Source organism: Balaenoptera physalus, assembly GCF_965194825.1.
Source record: "Balaenoptera physalus genome assembly, chromosome: 17".
Classification (NCBI taxonomy): domain Eukaryota; kingdom Metazoa; phylum Chordata; class Mammalia; order Artiodactyla; family Balaenopteridae; genus Balaenoptera; species Balaenoptera physalus.
The window spans coordinates 33,640,464-33,664,699 of record NC_138895.1 but is presented as its reverse complement, the minus strand read 5'-3'; the positions used below and the strand labels follow the sequence as shown (position 1 = coordinate 33,664,699).

At 35.1% G+C, this 24,236-nt stretch overlaps 1 protein-coding gene across 3 annotated transcripts in view; it reads left to right on the top strand.

Annotated features, from left to right (window-relative positions):
- The window catches only part of NBN (nibrin), a 45,802-nt gene extending 22,596 nt beyond the window's left edge, over positions 1-23,206 (top strand). For all 3 annotated transcript variants that reach the window (XM_082433975.1, XM_082433973.1, XM_082433974.1), the window contains exons 9-15: positions 3,879-4,008; positions 5,893-6,168; positions 8,248-8,683; positions 14,090-14,245; positions 15,525-15,638; positions 21,821-21,870; positions 23,037-23,206. In XM_082433975.1, coding sequence (XP_082290101.1) covers positions 3,879-4,008; positions 5,893-6,168; positions 8,248-8,683; positions 14,090-14,245; positions 15,525-15,638; positions 21,821-21,870; positions 23,037-23,067 — 1,193 coding nt within the window. In that variant the 3' untranslated portion in view covers positions 23,068-23,206. The remainder of the gene's footprint in view (positions 1-3,878; positions 4,009-5,892; positions 6,169-8,247; positions 8,684-14,089; positions 14,246-15,524; positions 15,639-21,820; positions 21,871-23,036) is intronic.
- The last annotated feature ends 1,030 nt before the right edge of the window (positions 23,207-24,236 follow it).

The following is a 24,236-nucleotide window of genomic DNA, read 5'->3' as shown; positions in this document are numbered from 1 at the left end:
CTTCCTTGTAACTTTTCTTTGTCTAGCTATGTGTGCATCCATTTGGTATTTCTTTATACATTTATTTGCCTCCTAAGTTCTTTTTATAGCTATTTGTCAGCAGTTATTGGACTTTGGCTAAAAGACGAGTTAGGACAGCACTACCTAATTATACACTCCAGGGGGTATCATTTACATTGTAGCCCACTGAATGGCACCTATGGAATTGGACAGCGTACCTCCTGATTAGTAATTATAGCTGCTGTCTCTTGAGTTTGTGGAGACTGAAGTATGTGCTTTACACAAGGCATTACAATTTAATCTGCAAAACAATCCTTTTAAGATAGATGACATTGTTTGCATTTTACAGATGAGGGAACTGATGTACAGAGAGGTTAAGAAATTAGCCAGAGGTCACATAGCAAATAATTTGATTCAAACTGACTCTTTAAGTCAAAGCTTTTATGATATTATTATACTGCTATTATGATTGATGGTGTGGGGGTTACTGGGAGCAGATGTAAAAGGATAAACAGACTAGTACTTGGATTTTATGATCTGGTTAAGAATGTTTATTCACCTGATATCTGTACACTTTTCCATGAGTACACTACATATGTTTCTGTCTATACATGGGTAACCTTCAAATACAGTTTTAAGAGCTTGTGAAGTTTCCATAATAATTGTGATATGGTGAATGTTTCCTCAAAATTCATGACTAACATTCTCAGAATTTATCCTTAGAGTCAGAAGTTAAAGACCAACTCTTCAGCCTCTCTTAGACAGAAAACTACTTTGATGTGGATACCAAAAGTGAGCCATATTATTATAGAAGCTGTCCATTAGAAAGCTCCACAACCCTTTAGAAATAGCATGTACTGTAGATACTATTTTGTTGATTGTGTATTTCTGTTCTGTTACAGAAAAAAATAAAACGCTATGTGTAATTTCAGACTTTAACAACACAACAAAAAATATGTAAAAATAAACAATCATTGGGTCTATGTGAGTATCTCCCCTTGTCCCAGGTCCCTGTTTGGAACAGCTGTCCTCTGTTCTCTTTTAGAAAACTAGTCTCAATTAGATATGTGCTTCAGAAACATTTTTTTAAAATTCAAATTCACATTCTCTGTATTCCAGGATATTCTGGGATGCAGCCAAGGCATCAGATTTTTTTGGTTTCTTTTGCTTGATTTTTACCTGTTTGTCATAGAAACTAGGGAAGGACTGAACTAGAGAGGAGCCTTCTTTTATATAAATGGAGGAGGCACTCAGACTATAAATTTAAGTCATTTTTTACTCATACAAGACTTGAAATTCTTCCTCTGCAGCTTCTGCTCAAGAGGTCTGCTACCATTCCTTCTCACAGCCACTGCCCTATTTAACCCTCCATGTCTTTATTTCCTGAGGGCTGTTCTAACTGCCCTCATTAAGGTCCTGCCTCCATATTCATCTCTACAGTTAATATTTCACTTTGCCACTAGAATCACCTTCCCTTCTCCTAAAAACTTTTACTAGTTCTCATTATCTATAGAATAAATCCCTAAGCCCTTTGTCTAGACTTTCGAGCCTTCAACAGTTTAGCTTTAGCCTATCTCTTCCCATCCTCATCTTTTTTTAATGTACTTCCCTACAGAATACATATGCCATATTCTTTTATGTGCCATACTTCTTGACCTTGCTCATCATGGTCCTTGTTCCTAGAATGCTAGCACTGCTTTTCAAAATCTGACTCCTTCCACAAATGCTCACCTCTTTCGTGAAGTATTTCTAGGTTTTTTCCTCTTCCATAACTCTTCTCCAAGTCAGGTTAATTATTCTGTTTTTTTATACCCCAGTAACTTTTTTTTTTTGCCTTCCAGTTAGAATTTTTTCCTACTTTGAAACATAACCAGTTGTTTCCATGCCTCTTTCAGCCACTAGACTGATTATAAACTCTTACTAATTTTGGATTCTCTGACATCACCAAGCCCAATACTTGTTTGTAGTTGGTATGAATATTTGCTTAATTGAACTAAGTTATTGGTACACAAGATTATCTTTGCTAGGGTGGAGCAACAAAGTTTTATCATCCACTGTTAGAAATGTATTTATGGCCAGAAGGTCCTTAAAGATCATCTAATCTTTCTATTAAAAGGTGAGAGACCTCAAGGCTGAGAAAAGTTAAGGTCCCATACATAAAACAGCCAAGACAATCCTAAAATTGGGGTTTTGTGACTGCTAGACCAGCACCTTTTCTATTGTGTTATTTCATATGGAAACAAGGTCATAAGGAATTGATTAAAAATCTACATTATAATTAGTAGTATTATTTCTTGCACATATTCATAGGTAGGTCTGTGTGGGTTCCAAGTCATAGACATCAGACTTAACAAACAATTTTAGAACACGGCTAGTTTTGGGGGGAACAGTGAATGCATGTCTTCTTTCCTCCCTTTTTCTCTTTGGTTTCCTGCTTTCCTTCCATATTCATTCATTTATCTTTCAACAAGTATTTATTGAACATTGTTATATGCTTTTAATTACTCTAAACACTTGGAATAAAGAGGTGAGCAGAGTAGAGCAAATCCCTACCCTCCTGGTATTTTAGCAAGGAGAATATTATAAATAATCTTATTGACAGACATTAGTTATTCTGCATCATTAGATTCAGCTTATAAGTATTTCTTTTAATGGTTATATACACATTTGTAATTATTATTTTTTGCAAACTGTGCAAGCTAAGATGAATTTTAGGGATATGTATGTATAAGGAAATGCCAGTGAGCTAAGGTGGTCATATAAGGAGAGTGGCAGAAGTAAGTTAAATACCTGAATTTGGAATCAGTAATAAACATTTATTAAACACATCCTGTGTCATGAGGAGCTAACAGAGTGGTAATTTAGCTTTGATACTTAGTAAATGTCAACTTAAAATTTTTTTTCAGTTAATTTAATTCTGTTAACTTATTTATATCCATTATATACCAAACATTGCTCAGAGATTAGAGATACAGAAATGAGCAAGACTCAGTCCCTGTTCTCAAGGAGGTTCCAAGTCTAATAAGAGAAAGTAACAAGTAAACAAGTACGGTATAAAGTGATGATAACAGCTAACACTTGCATAGTCCTTATTATGTTCCAAGCATTTTTCTAAGTGCTATCCATATATCAGTTCACTTTGCCCTTAAAACAATATGTGAGGAAGAAACAACATGTAATTATCCTCATTTCATAGATGAGGAAACTAAGGCATAGAGAGGTTAAGTAATACAGGTCACACAGGTAGTGTTAAAAAGTTAGTAAGAGTGTGTTAACAGTTAGTAGAGTGATGTAAAGGGTGGTATGGGATCCAAAATGAGGGGCATCTAATTCAATGTGGGAGGTTCAAGAGAAGTATTCCAGAAGAGTGGCACTTGAATTAAATTGCTATTCTGGTATATAAAATGATGAAGTAATCATTATGGTTTTCTGGAGTAGCCAAAAAATTTATGTCTAAAACTGTTCATCTCTTCTTTTCAAATAGTGTATTCCTTCTAAAAATTAAATTCACATTGATTTTGATTTGTGTAGACAGTAGAGTAGATATACTTTCTGTGGGGGAGAAATTTTAATTTTTTGGTCTCCTGACTAAAGCATAATTTGAATTAGAATTTAAGTTGAGTTTATTTTTATTTAAGTTGATAATAGTTTAATATGAAGGATTTGATGTAGCTTTAAAATGATTTGGTTCAGATAAGCCCATCACAGATGCCAACAGGCTGCTGCTTATAGGCTGTTGTGTTAAGTATTTGACTGGAGACAACTGTATGCTATAGTTAATTCTCTCAACATGGCACAGTCCTAACAATTCTAAGTGACCAAATGTCCATCTTGTGTCTAGCAGTTGTGATTCTTTCTTTCACTTCTGTGATTTACAGGATTGAAGACAACAACTCCAGGTCCAGGCCTTTCCCAAGTCTTACCAGCCAATGAAAACTTAATGCCAGGTGCCCCAGTGAATACTACAACATATGTAGCTGACACACAATCAGAGCAAGGAGATACATGGTAAAGCTTCATTGTTAACGAACTATTGTTATTATTCTATCAATAAATTAATAGTATATTCAAGAAGTAGAGTCAATGCCTGTATCAAGTCATCTCTTGGGAGATAAAGAATTGGGAGTGTGGGATGCCAGGCAAAATAATATTTTGGACAGGGTTTAGCAGACTTTTTATAAAGCACTAGAGGGACTTCCCTGGTGGCACAGTGGTTAAGAATCTGCCTGCCAATGCAGGGGACATGGGTTCGAGCCCTGGTCCGGGAAGATCCCACGTGCCGCAGAGCAACTAAACCCGGGTGCCACAACTACTGGGCCTGCGCTCTAGAGCCCACAAGCCACAACTACTGAGCCCATGTGCTGCAACTACTGAAGCCCGCACACCTAGCGCCCATACTCCAAAACAAGAGAAGCCACCACAGTGAGAAGCCTGCACACCGCAAGAAGAGTAGCCCCTGCTTGCCACAACTAAAGAAAGCCCATGCGCAGCAACAAAGACCCAACACAGCCAAAAATAAATAAATAAAAATGAAGCTCTACAGAGTAAATATTTTTGGGTCTGTGGGCACTGATCTCTGTCACAGCTACTCAACTCTGCCATTGTAGGATTAAAGCAGCCATAGACAACATGTAAATGAATGAGTGTGGCTGTGCTCCAATAAAACTTAATTTACAAAAACAAGTAACAGGCCAGATGTGTCCTGCAAGCTGTAGTTTGCCAACTCCTGAAAATGATAAAGTTTTTTTTTTTTATTCCTTGCACATGTACATGGTAGACTACAAAGAATTATACTGTTTTATTTGTGACTGGTGAAATAAGTTTGAGATAAATTTGTTTCTATTATATGATGTTGCCTGTATGTGAACATTACTTATAGTTTTGGAGATACTTTATATGTGTGTACCTGGCTATCTAAATAATCAATATTTGTTCATAAAGGTAGTTTTTTTTAGTGGTTCTCTATTTGAAGAGGGTTTTTTAAAATAGATTTTTGGATTTTTTTTTTTTTTTTTTTTTTGGAGAGCAAGGGTAGCTCATATGTATCCTATGGCATTTTTTCACTTGAGACAGTGTATTTTAAATAATCCATAATGAATTATTCATATTGGAAGATACTTATGAAAGCACTATATTAGACCATATTTAAATTTTCACTATACCTATGTTTTGTATTGAGATAATAACTTTTAAAAGACAAACTACAAATTTTTTTAAAAGAGAACTTTTAATATAACTTTTAAAAGAGAAACTTAATTTTTTAGAAGTCAGTTGAATGACAACTTTGGGGTTTTTGGTGAAATAAGAAGAGCAAAAGTAGTATATATTCAACCATACATTGTAGAACTGTGTGTTTGTGTGTGTGTGTGTTTAAAATATTTTTCTGATGATCTAGAGTTCTACTCTAGAGTTCTATTCTAGAGACTGCCATCTGGTTGGAATATAACCGTATCAGTTCATCAAAAGTGATCTGAATACCCCATTATACTTGAAATTGGAATGATAGCTTATTCTTTTCATAAATTTCCAGTTTTTATTAATTTTTTTACATGGAAATAATTTTAAAATTTTAAACAAAGCAAAAATCACTTCGGTATATGACCTGGTTTAATTTATAATAGGATACTAGGTTGTTATTCCATGTGTGTTTGGCAGTTTTTTATAGAGCATTCCTGACAGTATGTGCTATAGGGGACGAAGAAGAGAAAGATATCATGTCTTCAGGGAGGTTTGATGACAAAGGAGCTACTTTCTTGGGATAGTAAAATATATTCACTAAACTACTGTCTCAAGATAACTATATTACGTTCGTACTACTTAAAGGACTTTGTTTCTGGATAAAAATTGCTATAAACATGATTGTTTACCTTGCATTCTTTTCTTTTGCTGCAGTATGAATTTGAGTGAAAGGCCAAAAGAAATCAAAATCTTCGGAATGGAACAAAAATTCAGAATACCTTCACAAGAATCATCCACTGTGAAGGAACCCCACAAAGTAAACTCTAATAATAATAATATAGTATCAAATACTCTTGTTAGTATGAAAATCCCAAACTATCAGCTTTCACCAACTAAATTCCCAGGTGTAAATAAAAGTGGAGATCGGGCTTCTCAGAATCAGCAAACTAACTCCATCAAAAACTACTTGCAGCCATCTACCAAAAAAAGGTATAATTTTTAATAATACTGCTCTGTGTGTCTAAAAATACTAATATTTGTTATACGATTGTAGAATGGTACTAAGTCCATGTTCTGCTTAAGTATGCTTCTGTGGAAAGCTGTGGCCCTTTGAGCTTATTCCCTCTCAGAAATGTCCAAGTCTCTTTCTTCACTAAGGTCATTAGATACATTTTCCCTCAACTTTTTCCTTCTGTTGTTTAATTTGCTGTACTTCTCTTGAAGAAGAGGTTTCCCACACCTCAGTTTTTTTGACCTACCTATTTCCCTTGGTCATGTCTCTCATTTCCTCTAGGACCATGCTTCATCAATTATTCTTAATTTCTAGCATCTTTTTTTTTTTTTTTAATTTTATTTATTAATTTTATTTATGGCTGTGTTGGGTCTTCGTTTCTGTGCGAGGACTTTCTCTAGTTGCAGCAAGCGGGGGCCACTCTTCATCGCGGTGCGCAGGCCTCTCACTATCGTGGCCTCTCTTGTTGCGGAGCACAGGCTCCAGATGCGCAGGCTCAGTAATTGTGGCTCACGGGCCCAGTTGCTCCGCGGCATGTGGGATCTTCCCAGACCAGGGCTCGAACCCGTGTCCCCTGCATTGGCAGGCAGATTCTCAACCACTGCGCCACCAGGGAAGCCCCAATTTCTAGCATCTTTAATATCTTCTTCTAGGTCCTTTTCTTCTGTGTTCAAAGACTCTATCTCATTTTTAGTTTTTAAAACCTTCCCTTGACTTGATTTGTTCCTCTAGCTACTGCCCTTTATCTTTTACAATCACTGTTAAACTTCTCATAAAGAGGAGATTATTGTTATTATTCCCGTTTCTGTATGAAATATTTCTTAACTCGCAATATTTCATCTTGACATGACATCCTTGAAAGTAATCATTGACACAAGTTGCCACCTCTTGTGGCCTTTTGGTAACACTCAACTCTTGAACCTTTGTTCTCCTTCTGGTCTCTTCTTGACTTTTGTGGTAGTGTCCTATCCTGGGGGGTTTTTTTGCCTCTCTGACTTTCTCCTTTGCTCCCTTTGAGGACTTCTTTTCATCCTGCTATGTATATTGTACTTCAGGTTACAGATGATCAGTATATTTGGTCCTGGCTTATTCTTTAAGCATCACTTCTACTTTCCCACAGAAATCTCCTGCTTTTTCCCCTAATCATAGGCCTAAAACTTTCTCCCCTTTCACTGCCTTGTATATATATTTTTGTTAGTAATTTACTTCGTCAAAATCTTTGACTGTTTCTCCTCTGCCTCCCCAAACCAGTAGTGCTGATTCTTATTTTCCTTGTCTTATAAATTCCTCTGTTTCCATCTGTTTGTGTTGCTAGCTCTCTGGTTCAAACGCTGATCGTTTAAATTATTACAAAAAACTTCTTGATTGGTTTATTTAGGACCCTGACGTTAGATTAGTATTATGAAAATATCACTCTAACTGTTCCAGTTCAACATGAATCCAGTAAACTAGAGAGCAGAGACCCAAGTTTTTGTGCCCTCTGTGGGCCTCAGTACAGTTTAAATGAGTCAGGTATTCAGTACTCATTGAATGAATGATACAGTATTGTATAGAATACCCTTAGTCATATATTCACATATTTCTTGCAGTATATAGTTTATACTGTATTCTGGATTTAGCCACTTTGACTTACTATCTTGAATCTAGCTCTTATTAACCCATCAGGTTTTAGTCCCAGGGTAATTTTTCCATGTCCACAGGTTCCCTTCATTATAAAGTAAGCTGTTGTTTTCTGACAAGTCTTTTGTATTTTATATTTTTCTACCTTTTCCTCCACACTGATTCATCAACTACTGTAACTTCCAGCAAAGAAGATAGACATTTCCCTATTGTTTAAGTCATGGAATTGACCAGTCCTATCAAAACAGTAGAGTGTGTATGAATTATGTACTGTTTTCAGATGTCTGTTTTTTTTATTTCTGGTGAGATTGTTAATCAGTAAAACCAAGAATATTGTCAATTAAATGAAGAAGGGGGTGTATACTGCCAAACTAAAAAATTACATAACTGTGTTCATTTTCTGTTTTTGTTTTCTTCTCTCCTTTTTTGAACCTAAGGGAAAGGGATGAAGAAAATCAAGAAATGTCTTTATCTAAATCAGCAAGAATAGAAATGTCTTGTTCTCTTTTAGAACAAACACAACCTACTACATCCTCAGTATGGAACAATAAGGAGCAGCAGAATGAGCCTGTGGAAAAAAAACCAGATAACTCGTATGCAGATGTAGATTTAAAATCCACTGAGAAAAATTCTGCCAATAAATCTCTCTCTACAGAAAAACTAAGATCAGAAAAAAGAAAAGAAATTGATGATTTAGCCATAGAAGATGAAGTATTGGAACAGTTATTCAAGAACGCAAACCCAGAGTTAGAAATTGAAGTGAAAGTTCAAAAACAAGAGGAAGATGTCAATATTAGAAAAAGGCCAAGATTGGATATAGAAAGAAATGGCACTTGTAATGATGAAGCAATACCAGAAAGTAACAAAATCTCTGTAAGTAACTTTTTTTTTTTTAATTTTTATTTATTTATTTATTTATTTATTTTTGCCTGTGTTGGGTCTTCGTTTCTGTGCAAGGGCTTTCTCTAGTTGTGGCGAGCGGGGGCCACTCTTCATCGCGGTGCACCGGCCTCTCACTGTCGCGGCCTCTCTTGTTGCGGAGCACAAGCTCCAGACGCTCAGGCTCAGTAGTTGTGGCTCACGGGCCTAGTTGCTCTGCGGCATGTGGTATCTTCCCAGACCAGGGCTTGAACCCGTGTCCCCTGCATTGGCAGGCAGACTCTCAACCACTGCGCCACCAGGGAAGCCCAACATTTTTTAATAAGAAGTATTGCAAATAGGAACTTAGAATGTTAAAAAGTACTTGAGGTATTTGTATTGACAGTATGAGCAGTCATGATGTTTATTTGGGGGAAAAAATTAGTATCTTCTACACCCAGTATTAAGTATAAGAATTTGTTGGTTGATAGGGTAAATGTTAAAAATACAGTGATTCTTTGACTATATATAATAAATGACAACAAATAAAACTTATTCATGATTTGTTTTTTCTAAAGAATCAATTTTATTTATTTATTTATTTATTTTTGGTTGCATTGTGTCTTCATTGCTGCACGTGAGCTTTCTCTAGTTGCAGCGAGCAGGGGCTACTCTTTCTTGTGGTTGTGGTGTGCGGGGGCTACTCTTCATTGCAGTGCACGGGCTTCTCACTGCGGTGGCTTCTCTTGTTGCAGAGCACGGGCTCTAGGCAGGCGGACTTCAGTAGTTGTGGCGCGCAGGCTCAGTAGTTGTGGCTCTTGGGCTCTAGAGCGCAGGCTCAGTAGTTGTGGTGCACGGGCTTAGTTGCTCCACGGCATGTGAGATCTTCCCGGAGCAGGGCTTGAATCCGTGTCCCCTGCATTGGCAGATGGATTCTTAACCACTGCGCCACCAGGGAAGGCCCCATGATTGTTTTAATAGATTTCCAGGCTGTACTATTTTATCAGACATTTGGCCATGATGATAAGTATAGGAGGAGCTTTAATAGAGTAAACAGGCACAGAGAGATGAAGAAAGTTAGTAAAAACAAAGTATTTACTAAATAAATTTTTAGGATAGAACATGTATAACATCACTAGGGATTTTTAATTTTCATTTTTATCTTTAATGTTCTGTCCTCTTTTCCTGAATGTTGGTAATTTGTCTTACCCTCTTTGGTCTAAGAGAACTCTTTAGATTATTTTGTATTTTATGCATCATTAAGTTGCCTACTATTGGTAGACTGGTTATCTCATTAGGTGAGAGCACAGGTACAATGATTTGATAAGCATTTGTTGAGAACCTAGTGTGTATCAAGCACTATATAAATCTATAACTACTATTGAAAAATCAAAATATATGTCCTGTTTAGCCTATATACTGGCATCTTCATATAAGGTAGAAAATCCTCATTGTTTGTTATTCCTTATAAGTGAATACTTAATGCCGTTTTGTGGACCAGCTGCATCAGAATCACCTGGTGAGCTTTTTCAAAATAGGGATTCCCAGACCAAAGCCCCAGAGATCCTGATTCAGCACATCCAGTTTTCTTCCCAGAATAAGTTCCCTCAATGTATTGATTAAGAATTACTTTTGCTGTCTTTAAAAATTCTAAAATCAGTGGCTTAAATAAGATAGGGCCAAGATTTACATGCTGTATAATGATATCAGGGAATATAATTATTTTATTTTGCTCTACGATTCTGCAGCATAATTTCCTTTGTTCTTATTTTACTATTTTAGAATTCATGACATTCTGAATAAAAATATGGTACAACATAAATATGTTGTAGCAGACGTTTGGAGAGTGAATAGCAACTCAATTGTGACACACTTCTGGATATACTAAAGTTAAATCACTGTATTTTAGCACTGTACTTTTTTAGTAAGAACCTTGTTAACAAAAGTAATTTTGCTTTCAATATAAGATAATTTTTTAAAACTTTTTATTTTGAAATAATTGCTGATTCACATGCAGTTGTAAGAAATTATATAGAAAGATTCCATATACCTTTCACCCTGTTTCCCCTAATTGTAACATCTTGCAGAACTTAAGTATAATATCAAAACCAGGAAATTGACATTGATATAATTCATCAACCTTACTCAGACAGTGTGAAATTATTTTTAATTCTTTCGTTTTTACTGTTTTAAGAATTTGTTGTCTGAAGGTCCTTGTGGATACTCGTGGATTGAAAGAATTACACTTAATTTTTCTAGCTACAGAAGTGATTATCAGAAAAAATATTTCTTAATCCTTTCATTTAAAAAACTTTTTGCAGTTTTAAGAAGGCAAAAATGTCATACTTCTCTCTGGCGTTGGATTCCTTAGCTGTATATCAGAAGGGCATTTTCTAAAATATATTGATGATAAAACTACCATTTTTCTATTTTGGGATTAAGTGTGGATTCTAGCGTGTCTGTAAGATTTACTATAAGCTGAAATAGAAAGCTATTGGCTAGATACCCCTGCTAGGCATTTATCCTTGTGTAAATGACAACTGTGTCGGGGTCTTGGCCTTACTTTCAATTTCCCAGTCTCCATAAAATGCAAACATGTCTCCATATCCTTGTTAACATTCCTCCTCTTAACAGCACCCCCTGTCTACAGAATATCTCTTCTTCACCTCTTTCCACCCTTCTATTCTAAATTAAGGTTTCCTCTTCTCTTACCATATAACATCTTTGAAAGCCTGACAATTACACCTACCACTTACTGGATACCATCATGCTACTTATAGCAACCTGCAGTGAAGTAGTACTATACACATTGAACAGATGTGGAAACTGCAGTGGGAGTTAAGTAACTTGCCAAAGTGACTTAGCTAGGTTTTGACAACTGAGACGAAAATGCAAGGTCCACCCTGTTCTTTTGGCTGTTTCTTTTGTCAGGTTTCTCAGAATGTCATTCATTCACTTATTTATTCTAGGCATTGGGTATGCTAACCTGAAAGGCAGTCTGAGAGAATAAGTTTGATAGGCCTTTAGGAGGTAGAATCTCTAAGACTTGGTGATTGACTCAATATGAGAAATGAGGAGAGAGGAAAGAGTGTAGAAGTCCCAAGCTTGCAGTCGAAGGGTCTGGGTAGGCTGTAGTATGATTCTCTGAGATAGGAAATAAAAACTTGCTCAAGAGGTTAAGCAAGTTTGAGGGAGTAGGACAGGATGGGGAAAATGTATGGGGGAGTAAAATGTTCTGATTGTAGTAACAACTTCCAGTGGGTAATGTATGTGAAAATACTCAGTAAAAGGGTGCATGGTAGGCTTGGAATCGAAATTTTTAATCTTACTACTGATAAATAGCATTAATTTTCTTTAGTCTCTAAGCAAGCACAGAGTACATCTTGCTTTTTCTTTCTAACTTTCTTCTTATTAAAATTTTTCTGAATTTTTATTACTGAATCATTGAAAATTTGATGTAAAATGATATGCCCCCCTATTGTATCCAAAGGAATTGTAGTTTTTATTGGAAGTATTAGAAAGCTATCTGTGTAATATACTTTTGTCTAGTACGTGGTCTGGATATATGAATATGAAGGATAGTATGATTTTATACAAGGCAGTCTCCATAAATATCTTGAACAATTAAAATAACTCTTTCATCTTGGATTAAGGATGACTTAACATTCAATTCTAAATAAATTTAGATAGACTTCTTTAAAAATGTGTTTTTATTTTTGACTGTAAAAGTAATACACGATCATGTAGAAATATGAAAACTAAAGAAAAACATTACAGTTTGTTGATAATCCTGCCATCTGCAGATAACCATAGTCAATATTTTGGCATTTTCTCTTTTAAATCTTATTTTTCAAATTGGACTCAAATGTTAATGCAATTTTATAACCATTTTAAATTCATTTGTATTATGATCATTTCTCATATTACATTCTTTAAGTGTATAACCTGTATGAACTTAAATTGCTTCTTGTTCTTTACTCTTATAACTCATATGACAGTCTTTTTCTATGTATATTTCTAGTCTCATTTCATAGTTTCTCTAGGAAAGATGCTTGAAAGTGAAATAACTGGGTCAAGAGCATGAGTATCTCTGAGGTTTTCAGAAAGATACCATCTTATAACACTTATGAGCAATATTTTTTATTTCTTTAGCAAGAATATGAAATTGGGAAGAAGTGTGAGCTCAAGAATCACTTTGGTCAACTAAAGAACTATCTGTGAGGGATTTGTATTTCATTTTTATAAAGATTTGACTTGTATGGACCATCATTGCATCAATTTCTGTCAGTCTACATTCTTAGGATTAATTGAGTCTCTTTCTATAATTTTGGTCTATTTCATAATTATGCCTCCTCTGGAAATGGATAGATCATATTATAACCATGGTATAGCAAAAAGAGTATGGACAAAGCCTGAGTGTAATTCCCTGCCCTCTACTCCATAGATAGTGACCTTGAAAACGTGATTTTCACATTTATGAACCTCAAGTCTTTTGTTTATAAAATCAGGTTAACACTTTTACAACAGGGTTGTTGTTTATATCCAGAAGAGTAATGAAATATTTGTAAACTCTAAAACAAAATACAAAAGTATTAGGCCATTGTTATTTTGAGTTCCTGATTACATTCTGTCACTGTTGCATGAACCTTTTCTTTTTACTTTTCCCTTTTTTCTTCTCTCCCTAAGAAGAAAAGGACTAAGACTGTTTTTATCTTAGTCCTATTAGCAACTTCCAAATGGATATATAGTAAAGCAGTTTAAAAAACTAAGATAGCCTTGAGCAGCTGTAAGAATGTGGATATGTAACTAGCTAGTTAGTTAATAGTAAGTGACATAAAGAATCTCTTCCAGCAACAGGAAGGAATCTTCAGGCTGATTTAATAATTATTAATCTGGAATAAAAAAGTGGCTTTCAGTTAATGAGGTGGTGTGCCCAGAATTAATGATTGATTTTTTTGAGGTGTCCAAAATAATAAAAAATATAAATTATTGAAAATCCAAGAAACCTTAAACATAGTATAGAGAACTTCTAGAATGGATTGTATAATAATCTCGGTGTATGGTTTTAATGAAAAGAAGCAGACTATTTCTTGCCAAGAAAATGTATACAAGAAGATAAATTGTTTATTGGGATGATTTTTATTAGAATATGCTACTAAATTTCAAACACTTCATGGTTTTTTAGCCTTCTCTCATAGATGAGTGTGTTATAAATGTCTCTAAAGTTGTAGAGTACTTGAGTAATTTTCTGGTTTTGAAATAGATATGATTTGATTTCAAGTACAAAGTTCAGGTGCCAGAAATAAACCTTTTTTTTTTACTATTTTTGCGGGTATTTGAACTTTTTTCTGTAAACTCCTAAATGACAAGTAATTTTCCTTTTCCTTCTAATTTCTTCTCTCCATCTTAACACCATTTAAGAACAATGATGAACTTCAGGATGATGGTGAGATGCTTCCAAAGAAGGTGTTACTGACTGAATTTAGGTCACTGGTGGTTCGTAACTCTACCTCCAGAAATGCATCCAGTGTAAATAATGATTATGGTGAACTAAAGAATTTCAAGAAATTCAAAAAGGTATGTATTCCTTTAACTAAAATATCACAAGAGGCCAGTGTTTGAAATGTTTTTAGAAATATGCTAACTAGTAATAAAAGCAGTTTATGTTGAAAAGTGATGCTATTTCTTCTGCTTAAAACAGTTAAAAACTATTAAGGACATAAATTGACACTTAAATGAATATATAAAACAAACTTTATTAAGGTTGAATTCTTTAAAGGATGCTGTTTACCTGGTTTTTTCTACCTTAAGCAGCAGGCTTTTGGCTGTATCGACAGTGTCCTCCTAGTTCTTTTTTTTTATGTCTTTTGGCCATGCAGCATGGCTTGCGGGATCTTAGTTCCCCGACCTGGAATCAGACCTGTGTCCTCGGTGGTGAACGCATGGGGTGCTAACCACTGAACCTCCAGGGAATTCCCAGGTCTTCCTATTTTCTAATATTGATCTGTGACTACCTGAAGAGGTTCTTTAACTTAGGACTTTGTGACTATAACAGATTTGTTCAAAATAACTGAGCACATTTAATAATGAAAACTAGGCATTTTATTATTACATGTGTATATTAAACAAAATATAAATATGTATACTGAATATCAGATCTGAGTTCCTCCTCCTTTAGGAACTGACAAGATATTTAAGAGAATATTTTTTTTCCTTTTTGTTTTGAATTTTTGAATTTTATTTATTTTTTATACAGCAGGTTCTTATTAGTTATCCATTTTATACATATTAGTGTATATATGTCAATCAGAATCTCCCAATTCATCCCACCACTACCACCACCCCCCGCCACTTTCCCCGCTTGGTGAACATACGTTTGTTCTCTACATCTGTGTCTCTATTTCTGCCCTGCAAACTGGTTCATCTGTACCATTTTTCTAGGTTCCACATATATGCATTAATATATGATATTTGTTGTTCTAAGAGAATATTTCTGATCCAGTCTGTATTAATGCATGCTTACTTCATGTTCAATATCGTGTTACAAAGTCTCATTGTTAAATCAAAATTCAAAAGACATACTAATTTTTTTAATTAAGTTACCAAACAAAAATCAATAATACTCAATAAAAAGAAGCTTAACTGGATTGCCTGTAGTGAAAGAATTTGTTTGACTTTTTCTGTATATACTCAAATCAATGAAACAGCTCTATTTCCTCTCACACTCATTTTCATTTATAATATATAAACATCTTTAGTACTTATATGTGATTTACAATCTTTGTTTTTTTTAAGCTTTTTTTAAAAAAAGATTGTCAATTTTTTAGTGCATTTACCAAGGTTTACTATTTAACAGGTCAAATTTCCTGGAGCAGGAAAACTTCCACACATCATTGGAGGATCAGACCTAATGGCTCATCATGCTCGAAAGAATACAGAATTAGAGGAGTGGTTGAGACAGGAAATGGAGGTTAGTAGGAAGTAAGACCCAGTAACTTGTTTGATTTGTATTTTGATCCCTTGTGATTTCCTTAGAGCAAATTCTTCTTAAAACCAAACTTAAGATGAGTGACGTAAGGTTATTCTTTCAGAAAAATTCCTGAGTTACAGAGCATTAAGATTAATTTGTACCTTTCTATAACACTTCATTAAAGGACTTCTAGATTTATTGATCATATGATATCCAATATGCCGCCTAAGCCTCAGGAAACCAAACCTCAGTTATAATGCTCTTTTGGGAAAATATGAACTGCTTTACAGCTCTCCATGTTAGAATGTGGTTTCCAAAAACTCACTGTTTTACAGCTATTGGCTACAAGTAAATATTTATAAACTACTATAATGAGAACTCACAGGGAAGAATACAAAAATATGCTTCTTTTACTTTCTCCCTGGGTGTTTTGAGTACTAGTGTATGTTATATAACAAGACTGTCCATGTGATCCATAATTCTTTCAACCCCTTACTTTTTTTAAACTGGTGAATTTGATAAAAATTCATTAAAGTTGGGAGCTTTTTAATATAGAAGTACTATGTGGAAGTTAAGAATTCAGAAACACATGACCATTGAATTGAGAGATAATCAGAGTCCGTATCCAAAGGTAGAAAGTCTTCTTCTTAGTCTTTGTATTGCGTGATTATCCAGTGCTACTGGAACCCAAAGGTGGGCTCCATTGGTCATCTCAACAGGCTGTTTGAAGTAGGGCTGTTTGGTAATTAGGGGGTAGGGACAATATCTCTTTCTTGCACTCTGATGTGACATAAGTTAAATCCCACTTTCTTCTCAATGTACCTTAGCTCCTTTCTGTATATTTCACTGCTTTGTTTCTTTGGATTGTACTTTCGTAATTTCTTCAGATTGTCTTCCAGTTTAGTACTTCTCTCTTCAGCTCTGTCTGGTTGGTATTTCATTCATCCATTGAGTTTTCATTCAACCTATTGGATTTTTTCATTTCTGGAAGTCTTTGTCATTTATTTCTAAATCTTGTTCCCTGCTGACATTTTAAAGTTCCTCTCTTGTATTCTTTTCCTAATGATACCAATACCTAAAGTGTTGATCTGTTTAATCTAGTTCTCTCTTATGGTGCCTTGTTTCCAAGTATGTATTTTGTGATCTTTGAATGTGAACTGCTCATTTTCCTTGGAACTTGATCTATGGGAATTCCTTAAGTCCTAATTTCAGGTTTATTTCCTCCAGAAAAGATATGTTTGTGTCTGCCAGTCTTGTTCTACCAATATGAGACTACTTTAATCTCTGCTTGTGATGTTTTTGGATCATTCAGGTAGTTAATGTATTTGGACCAGAAGCTTGGGTGAAGGCTGCCTTGTCATTATAAACTTAGTGAGATTTTTTATTTCTTTCTTTCACCCTGTCAGGGTCAAGATAGGCAGGTTTCTTTGCTGTCTCCTTTTGTGTTGTAGAGTTTGTTCCTCTTTTGCCCTTTAGTGCTGGAGTCTTTTATTCTATTTATTATGATTTTCTTTGATAATGCTCATTTCCCGTACAGACATCAAAGGAGAGCCTGGGTTTTTTTGTGTTTTGTAGATCCCCCCAGGGCAGGGCAAAAGCTGGCTTTGGTACTTGGTAACATCTCAAGATTTATATTTTGCTTTATTATGGGTTTAATGTAGTATTCAGAAATTTGTTTTTAAGCATGCTTTTTTTAATCAAAAAATTGTTAGGTCACTCAAAAATAGGGTTGTCAGGATTTTTAATGTCAGAAAATGGAAGAATGAAGGTACCATCCTTCTCTTCTTTCTTTTTTGAAAGGATAACTGACTTTATTATTTTATAAATGTGCATTCCAAATAATTATGGTAGTACACAAAAGAATGAAGAAGTGAAAATCCTAAGTACCCATTTAGACATTAAATACATAATGTTCCAGACATCTCTTTATTGAGGAGGAGTGGAGGCAGGGAGGGATAATGTAGGAAGGGAAGAAGAGAGATTGATAGAAGGAAGTAAAACTGAAAGCATTGCTGAATTTGTATAAATGTTTCTTCCTTCCAGATATTTCCTGAGATCCCTAAATAAGAAAAACACTATCAGGTTAGAATCAGTATTTGTTTCAAACTACGTATTTTGATTTTAGACACTGTTTGTTGGTTCCTGCTGTGAAGAGTGAGGAAATTATTTGTGCTTCCTCTACTTCCCCACCCGCACCTCATGCCAGTGCCCCTTTTCCCCCTTTTTAGGTGACTTGCATGCCTACAGTATTCCTTCTTAGGCTTGAAAGTCAGTAACAGTCAGAATATATCTCAGTGTTGATCATTCTCCCTTCATTTTTCCCAGAGTAAAGTATACTATTTTGATTTGTAGGTGCAGTTCTTTTTTATTTCAAGGAACTTTTCTATTACATCTTTAAAAACATTTTTGTATTTGCTGGGTTCTCTACATTTAAGACATAACTCTCCTTTTATTAAATCACCTTTGCCCTTCACATCCTTTTCTTCTACATTCATTGTGGTTTTCTTAAGCTCTTTCAGTATATCAGAAATTCAGATTTCAGTTGTGTCTCTTCTGTTCCTCACCAGCTATGTTATGTGACCTTGAGGAAATTACTTCTTTATCCTTCTGTTTCCTCCTGTGCAGAATGGGAATAATAATAGTACCTCCATTTCACAGGCTTTTTGTGAGAATAACATACATACTACTTAATAAAGCATTTATAACAGTGGAAACAGTGTTAGCTATTTCTCATTTATTTAATTCTGAAATGGTGTTATTAGAGTTCTCAGTTTGTTTACTTAGCATTCATTCCCATTTCATTTCATTGTGTTTTTTTTATATTTAACTTTCTTGTTCTTATTTTATTGCTTTCATGTTCTTATTAATTTCATTTATTTTTTATTTATGGGTTATTATTTCTTTCAGACTAGGTTCTTTAACTGTCTTTTGCAGGTTCTATTCCAGTCTCTCTTTTTTTCCATCTGGATGTGGAGTGGCTTTCCTGTTTTCTTTTGCCTTGCAGCTATTTAAAGTAAAATACCCTGTCCAGATATTGTTTGCTGTGTGAAACATCATATGACATCTTATTGCAGGGATTACATTCTGAAACCAGTTTGTGAGGCAAAAATATTGAATGTTGTTGAAATCACTCCTACCCATCTTAGATTGCTCATAAAGAACAGAATTATCCTGATGCCTCCATACTGTTGATATGGCAACATGTTCAGTCAAAGGCACATTGCATGTCCCATCTAGTTTCTATTGCCTGAAAACATTGAATTGAGGAAAGGGGAGGGTCAGGTAAAGCTGTGTGCAGCTCTTTCTTGGGACTGGAATTAAATATGTACCAGGGAGTATATCTTATCCCAGAAGAGAATAACCTACATTTTAGGTTATTTGCCTAATTTGTCAGGGATGCCTGGAGCCTGTGCCTTTGGTCAGTGTCAGTCCCACTTACCTCTCCATGCCATTAGTCCCCTCCCAGCAGTCCACCAGCAGTTGTCTTCTCTTTCCTGCTCAGGCTACTTTTTCCCAAATTTGTATTATTAGTAGGAATTCTCAGGTCTGGACAGTTCTGTAGCACTTTTTAATGAGTTGGGGGAGGGTTAGGAATCAGTTGCATTAATCTTTTGGTTCTTTGCACAGCCACCTTTTTGAAGTCTGTGGCGTGGGGTTATGCTCTTCTTGATTAATTATAGCTGTGGAGTTTTATTTGTTCTTGGATGGGGAGGAGTTGACAGAATGATGGTGCAGCTGCTGACTTTTTCCTATCTTTCATTTATTTCGTTAGCATTAGTAGAGAAGCTGTGTCCTAGATTTATTCTACCAAATCTCTCCTTTTTTTGCTAGAACAATTTTAGGTGCTCTAGGTAGGATTTGCTCTCTAAGATAATAGAGTTGACCTTGTTCTTCTACATGGCTGCAGCTTCTACATATAAATGTGCTACTGTCTTGATGTTTCCCTAGTCTTGCTCTAGCTGCTCTTCTATATTCCCTGCCTTTGTTCTTTTTCAGCCCTCCTTTTCTTCTTTTGCTGCAGACCAGTCTTAGTTTTCATAATCACTTAGTTCCCAAACTTTCTTTGAATATAGGATATTTTTATTCTGTGCATTAAACATAATAACTCTTTGACCTCTACCCAACCTGATTTGACTTTTGAAAGACTGTGATTTGTAGTTCTCCCAAGCCACTGAAAAATGCCAGTAATAGGAGGATTTCTGTTTTTTAGTACTTTTTTACTTAATGATTTTACTAAGATATATAAGATAAAGCTGATTTTTCTTTACTATATTAAACTTTAAAATTAGCATCCCTTACTAGGAAGCCTTTAAGAATATTTAGGAGAATGATACCAGCAGCTTTTTTGACAACTGCTTTATGAAAATCATGTGGCTTCCCATTTGTGTTCCGCTATACTTATTAGAAAATGTAAAAGATGTAATTTCAGTTTGACATTTCACTGTATGAATAGAAAATCATTCTATAAGTTTGAATCCCTGCAAGTCTTCTTCTAGGCCCTTTCCAAAGACTCAGAAGCAGTGTAACAGCCTGGTTAATAGCTGGTGCTTTTATTCAAGGAGACCTGGTCAATCCCAGTTCTTCCATATGACAGTTTTTTGATTTTCTACAACGTACTTAACCTAAGTCTCTGTTTCCTTATTGGTTAAAATTGGAATAATAGTGTAAAAGTAGTAATGAGATTATATGAAGATTAAATGAGTTCTTTTTAGAAACAGTTTTAAGATAGTATCTGGAAATACACAAATGTAAATTACAGTAAACGGTATCTGCATTCAGAGAACTTATAGTTTTTTAGTGGAGATGTGATATAAATAATTATAACAGAAGATAGAAATTGATGAACATCTAGGAGTCACATAGGTAAAGGTCTGTGGGAGTTCTTCATAGCAGGCTTACTTTTTTTTTTTTTTTTTAAGGGAACGCTATTTATTTATTTATTTTGGCTGTGTTGGGTCTTCGTTTCTGTGCGAGGGCTTTCTCTAGTTGCGGCGATCGGGGGCCAGTCTTCATCGTGGTGCGCGGGCCTCTCACTGTTGCGGCCTCTCTTGTTGCAGAGCACGAGCTCCAGATGCGCAGGCTCAGTAGTTGTGGTTCACGGGCCTAGTTGCTCCATGGCATGTGGGATCTTCCCAGACCAGGGCTCGAACCCGTGTCCCCTGCATTGGCAGGCAGATTCTCAACCACTGAGCCACCAGGGAAGCCCCAGACTTACTTTTAAATGAAGAGAATTAGAAAGCCATTGTTAAAGAGGGGAAGAACATGTTCCTTGATGCATAGTAGACACTAAACAATTATTGAGTGAATGCACCTTGAAAGATGGTCAGATGTGGAAAGAGGAGGATACTGTATAAAATTTTTTTCATGAACAAAAGCAGAGAGGGTCCCAGTATATTTGTTAGGAGGTGAGCCTGGTTTTTTGTTTGTTTTGTTTGTTTTGTCTTTTTGTGTGATTCAGTTTAACTGGCATACAGGGTTCATGAAGAGGAGAGTGAGAAGTGATTGAGGAAGTATAATGGAGCTAAGTTATGAAGAGCCTTTCCCACTTAAGAGTCAGACTCAAGAGTTTGTGTTTTCTTTGGTAGGTGGGAGAAGTCATTGAAGGGTTTTGAATGGCACATGATAGGATCATAGCTGGACTTTAGGAATATGCACCCAGCACAGGGTATTTCCAGTCCTAACTGTCAAAGGTGCTTTAAGAGTTTGGTGAGTTTGTGTTTTAAATTATTTTGTGGGTGAGGTGATTCAGCAGCGACTTCTGAGTCCTGATTTGGGGCTGTAAGGAAGAGAGCCACTTTACCTGCAGAGCTGCTCTGGTTGAAGTTGGGGTAAATATTGCCCTCTCAGCCGCTCCATCAGTGGTATGATCTCAAAACACTGGAATTTCATTTAGTAAAAGCGTTCTCCTGGAAAAAAATGTTTAAAAACTCAACAAGCTAGCAATGTATGTGTTGGTTGCCTTTGAGAGGAGATTGGCTGGAGAAAGTTGTTTAATTAGAGGACTTTTGCAGTAATCATGGCATGAAGTGAATACGGAACAGACCTGTTGAATGGGCAAGAAGTCATAGAGGCAAAAACTTACAGATCTGGTGACCTCTGGGATGTGATCACCCAGCATGGCAATTTCATTAACTATATTTTCATCACTTAGAAAGTTTTTGAAACTCTGTTAATTTTGACAGGTGCAAAATCAACATGCAAAAGAAGAATCTCTTGCCGATGAACTCTTTAGGTAAAGTTTAATTTCAGCTTTCTCCTGAATCTTTGTATATAAAATTCAGTTCTATTGATAGAGTTTAAATATTTGTTTCTTCTATCCTTAGAAATAGACACTTTAGTACCTTCACCGAAAGAATATTTTGTCTTGTTTTTAATATAGGTATTTCTTTTTACTACTTGAGCACCTCTTAATTGGGTTTACTGGATATAGCTTCAAGGTTTGAGCTTAATTCACTTATACTGTATCGCAAGATATTTAAAATTTATTTGGGGCATTTAGGCAAAAGAAGGTTCCTGAGCTGGGTGAGTTTGGCTGATAAATTTGTGAGATTTTCAGCTCTGAGTAGAATTATGAATGAATGGGGTTTTGAAATAAGACAAGTAAAATACCAGACCATTTGTTAGTTTTATTTGGCACATACATAAAAATAAGAAGCTGGATTAGAGTTTCAAAGCAGGTTTTTGTGGGAGGGTTAGAGGAGTTATAATGGATGATTATAATTTAATTCTGATTTAACATTTTCAGCATTCCTGCAGACCCAACAAACATTATAATAATTAGCTCGCAAATATTCATAAACAATATTGTAGGTAGATACTGGCTAGGGGAGAATAACGTTTTCCCAAGAAATACTGTATTTTTGAGTCTGTTTTGTAACCAATTTGATTCTTTAATTTCATTATTGACAGTGTGAATCATTGATGAAAATGTTGACAAATGGTGCTGATTTTTCATAAGTACAGTCAGATGGGAATAGTTGCCCAACTACATTGTTTGTTATAGGAGAAGACTTTATAACATAATTATATTTTAGGTTCATTATGCTCTTGGTGAAAATGGTATAATTTAATTTGAGAGTGGAGAGGTCTGTTTGCAGCCATCCTGGAGGAAGTATAAAAACATGCATTAATTTTTAAACTGTTGTTTTCATTAATTATTTTAGTGCTTTTACAGTATTTTTTGATAGTTTTACTTTTACCAAATATTCATCAAAGCAACATCAAAAGGATAAATGACAGTAAAAATGTCAGTGCTTAGTATCTGATCCCAAGGATAAAATTAGCATTCTCATTTCCGTTTGCAAAAGTGTGTCTCTATTTTGAAAGCCCTTTAACTTGAAAAGTGAAAGGAATGCTGTCATTTATCTAGATATCATTTAACTGTTTCTTTCTTTGCAGATACAATCCTAATGTAAAAAGGAGAAGATAACAGGGTTTTATGAAGAAGCCATGGAAAAACATTTCCTATCAAGTATATACGTCGAGTTTCCTCGGGGATACATGCATATAGTGTATAGAAGATTTAAGTTTATGGCCTAAATTTGTTAAATAAAATGAACAAAACTCCATTTCTTTTGTGTGTGACAATTAGTATTGTTTATTCTGTTTTCAGTCTTTGTTATCTAATCTTTTATAATAATTTTTTTTCATTTTTAAATGTTACTTTAACTTATTGAATAGTTACTGTGGTCACAGTTCAAAATTCTAAAAGTATAAAAGGGTAAAAGAATAAAAGGTCTCCCTTCTACCACTATCCTAGCTATTCGTTTCCCCTCCTCTGAAAAAATCCATGACACTCATTTCTTATGAGTCTTTACAGAGATTTTTAATGTCTTCAAATTTCTCTGCATATCATTTTTCAGTGATTTCCTATAAAATTGATAGCATAATATATACAGTGTTCTGTACCTTATTCTTTTTCATTGACTAGATTGGAAGGTTATAGTCATATCAAAACATAATTTTTTTCTGTTTATTATTTTTTTCTTTTCCATTTTGCCATAGTCTTCCCTGAGCTGAAGTAACCCAAGTGAAATGGATTTCAGTGTTGAAGATGTCACCCACATATTATTCTAGTACTGGAAATGATAGTGGAAGACTTCATCAAGCTTGTGGATAGATCTCACTGGAATGAGATAAGACCTGTTTGGTGCTCTTACTGAGCTGGGTGTTTTGAGCCTTTTAGAATCCTATTTTTTGTATCTATAAAGTAGAAATGGTAAGGTCGTCTTCTTTCTACCTTAAAGGGAGATGGTAAGAAAAAGAATGTCTGTTTCCAAATTTTGTCATATAGACAGCTTTGGCTGTACATTATAATATAGGGTAAAGTCTTTTTATCTCCTCTAAGGACTGATGCATTTTGTCTTAGGAGGTAGAACATGCTTTTTATACTGACTGAAAACTTCCTAGTTTCACGTAGGTTCTGCCACCCCTTTTTAGGTTGTGAGAGATAGCCTAGCGTGAAAAGTTATATCATAAATTAATTTGTAGTGTTGCTAAGCCTTCATGGAAGATTTAGTGTTCCTCCATATTCAGTCAAGGGAAGTCACCACATTTAAGTATCTGGCTAATATATTTTGCACCCTTGACCAGCCTTCA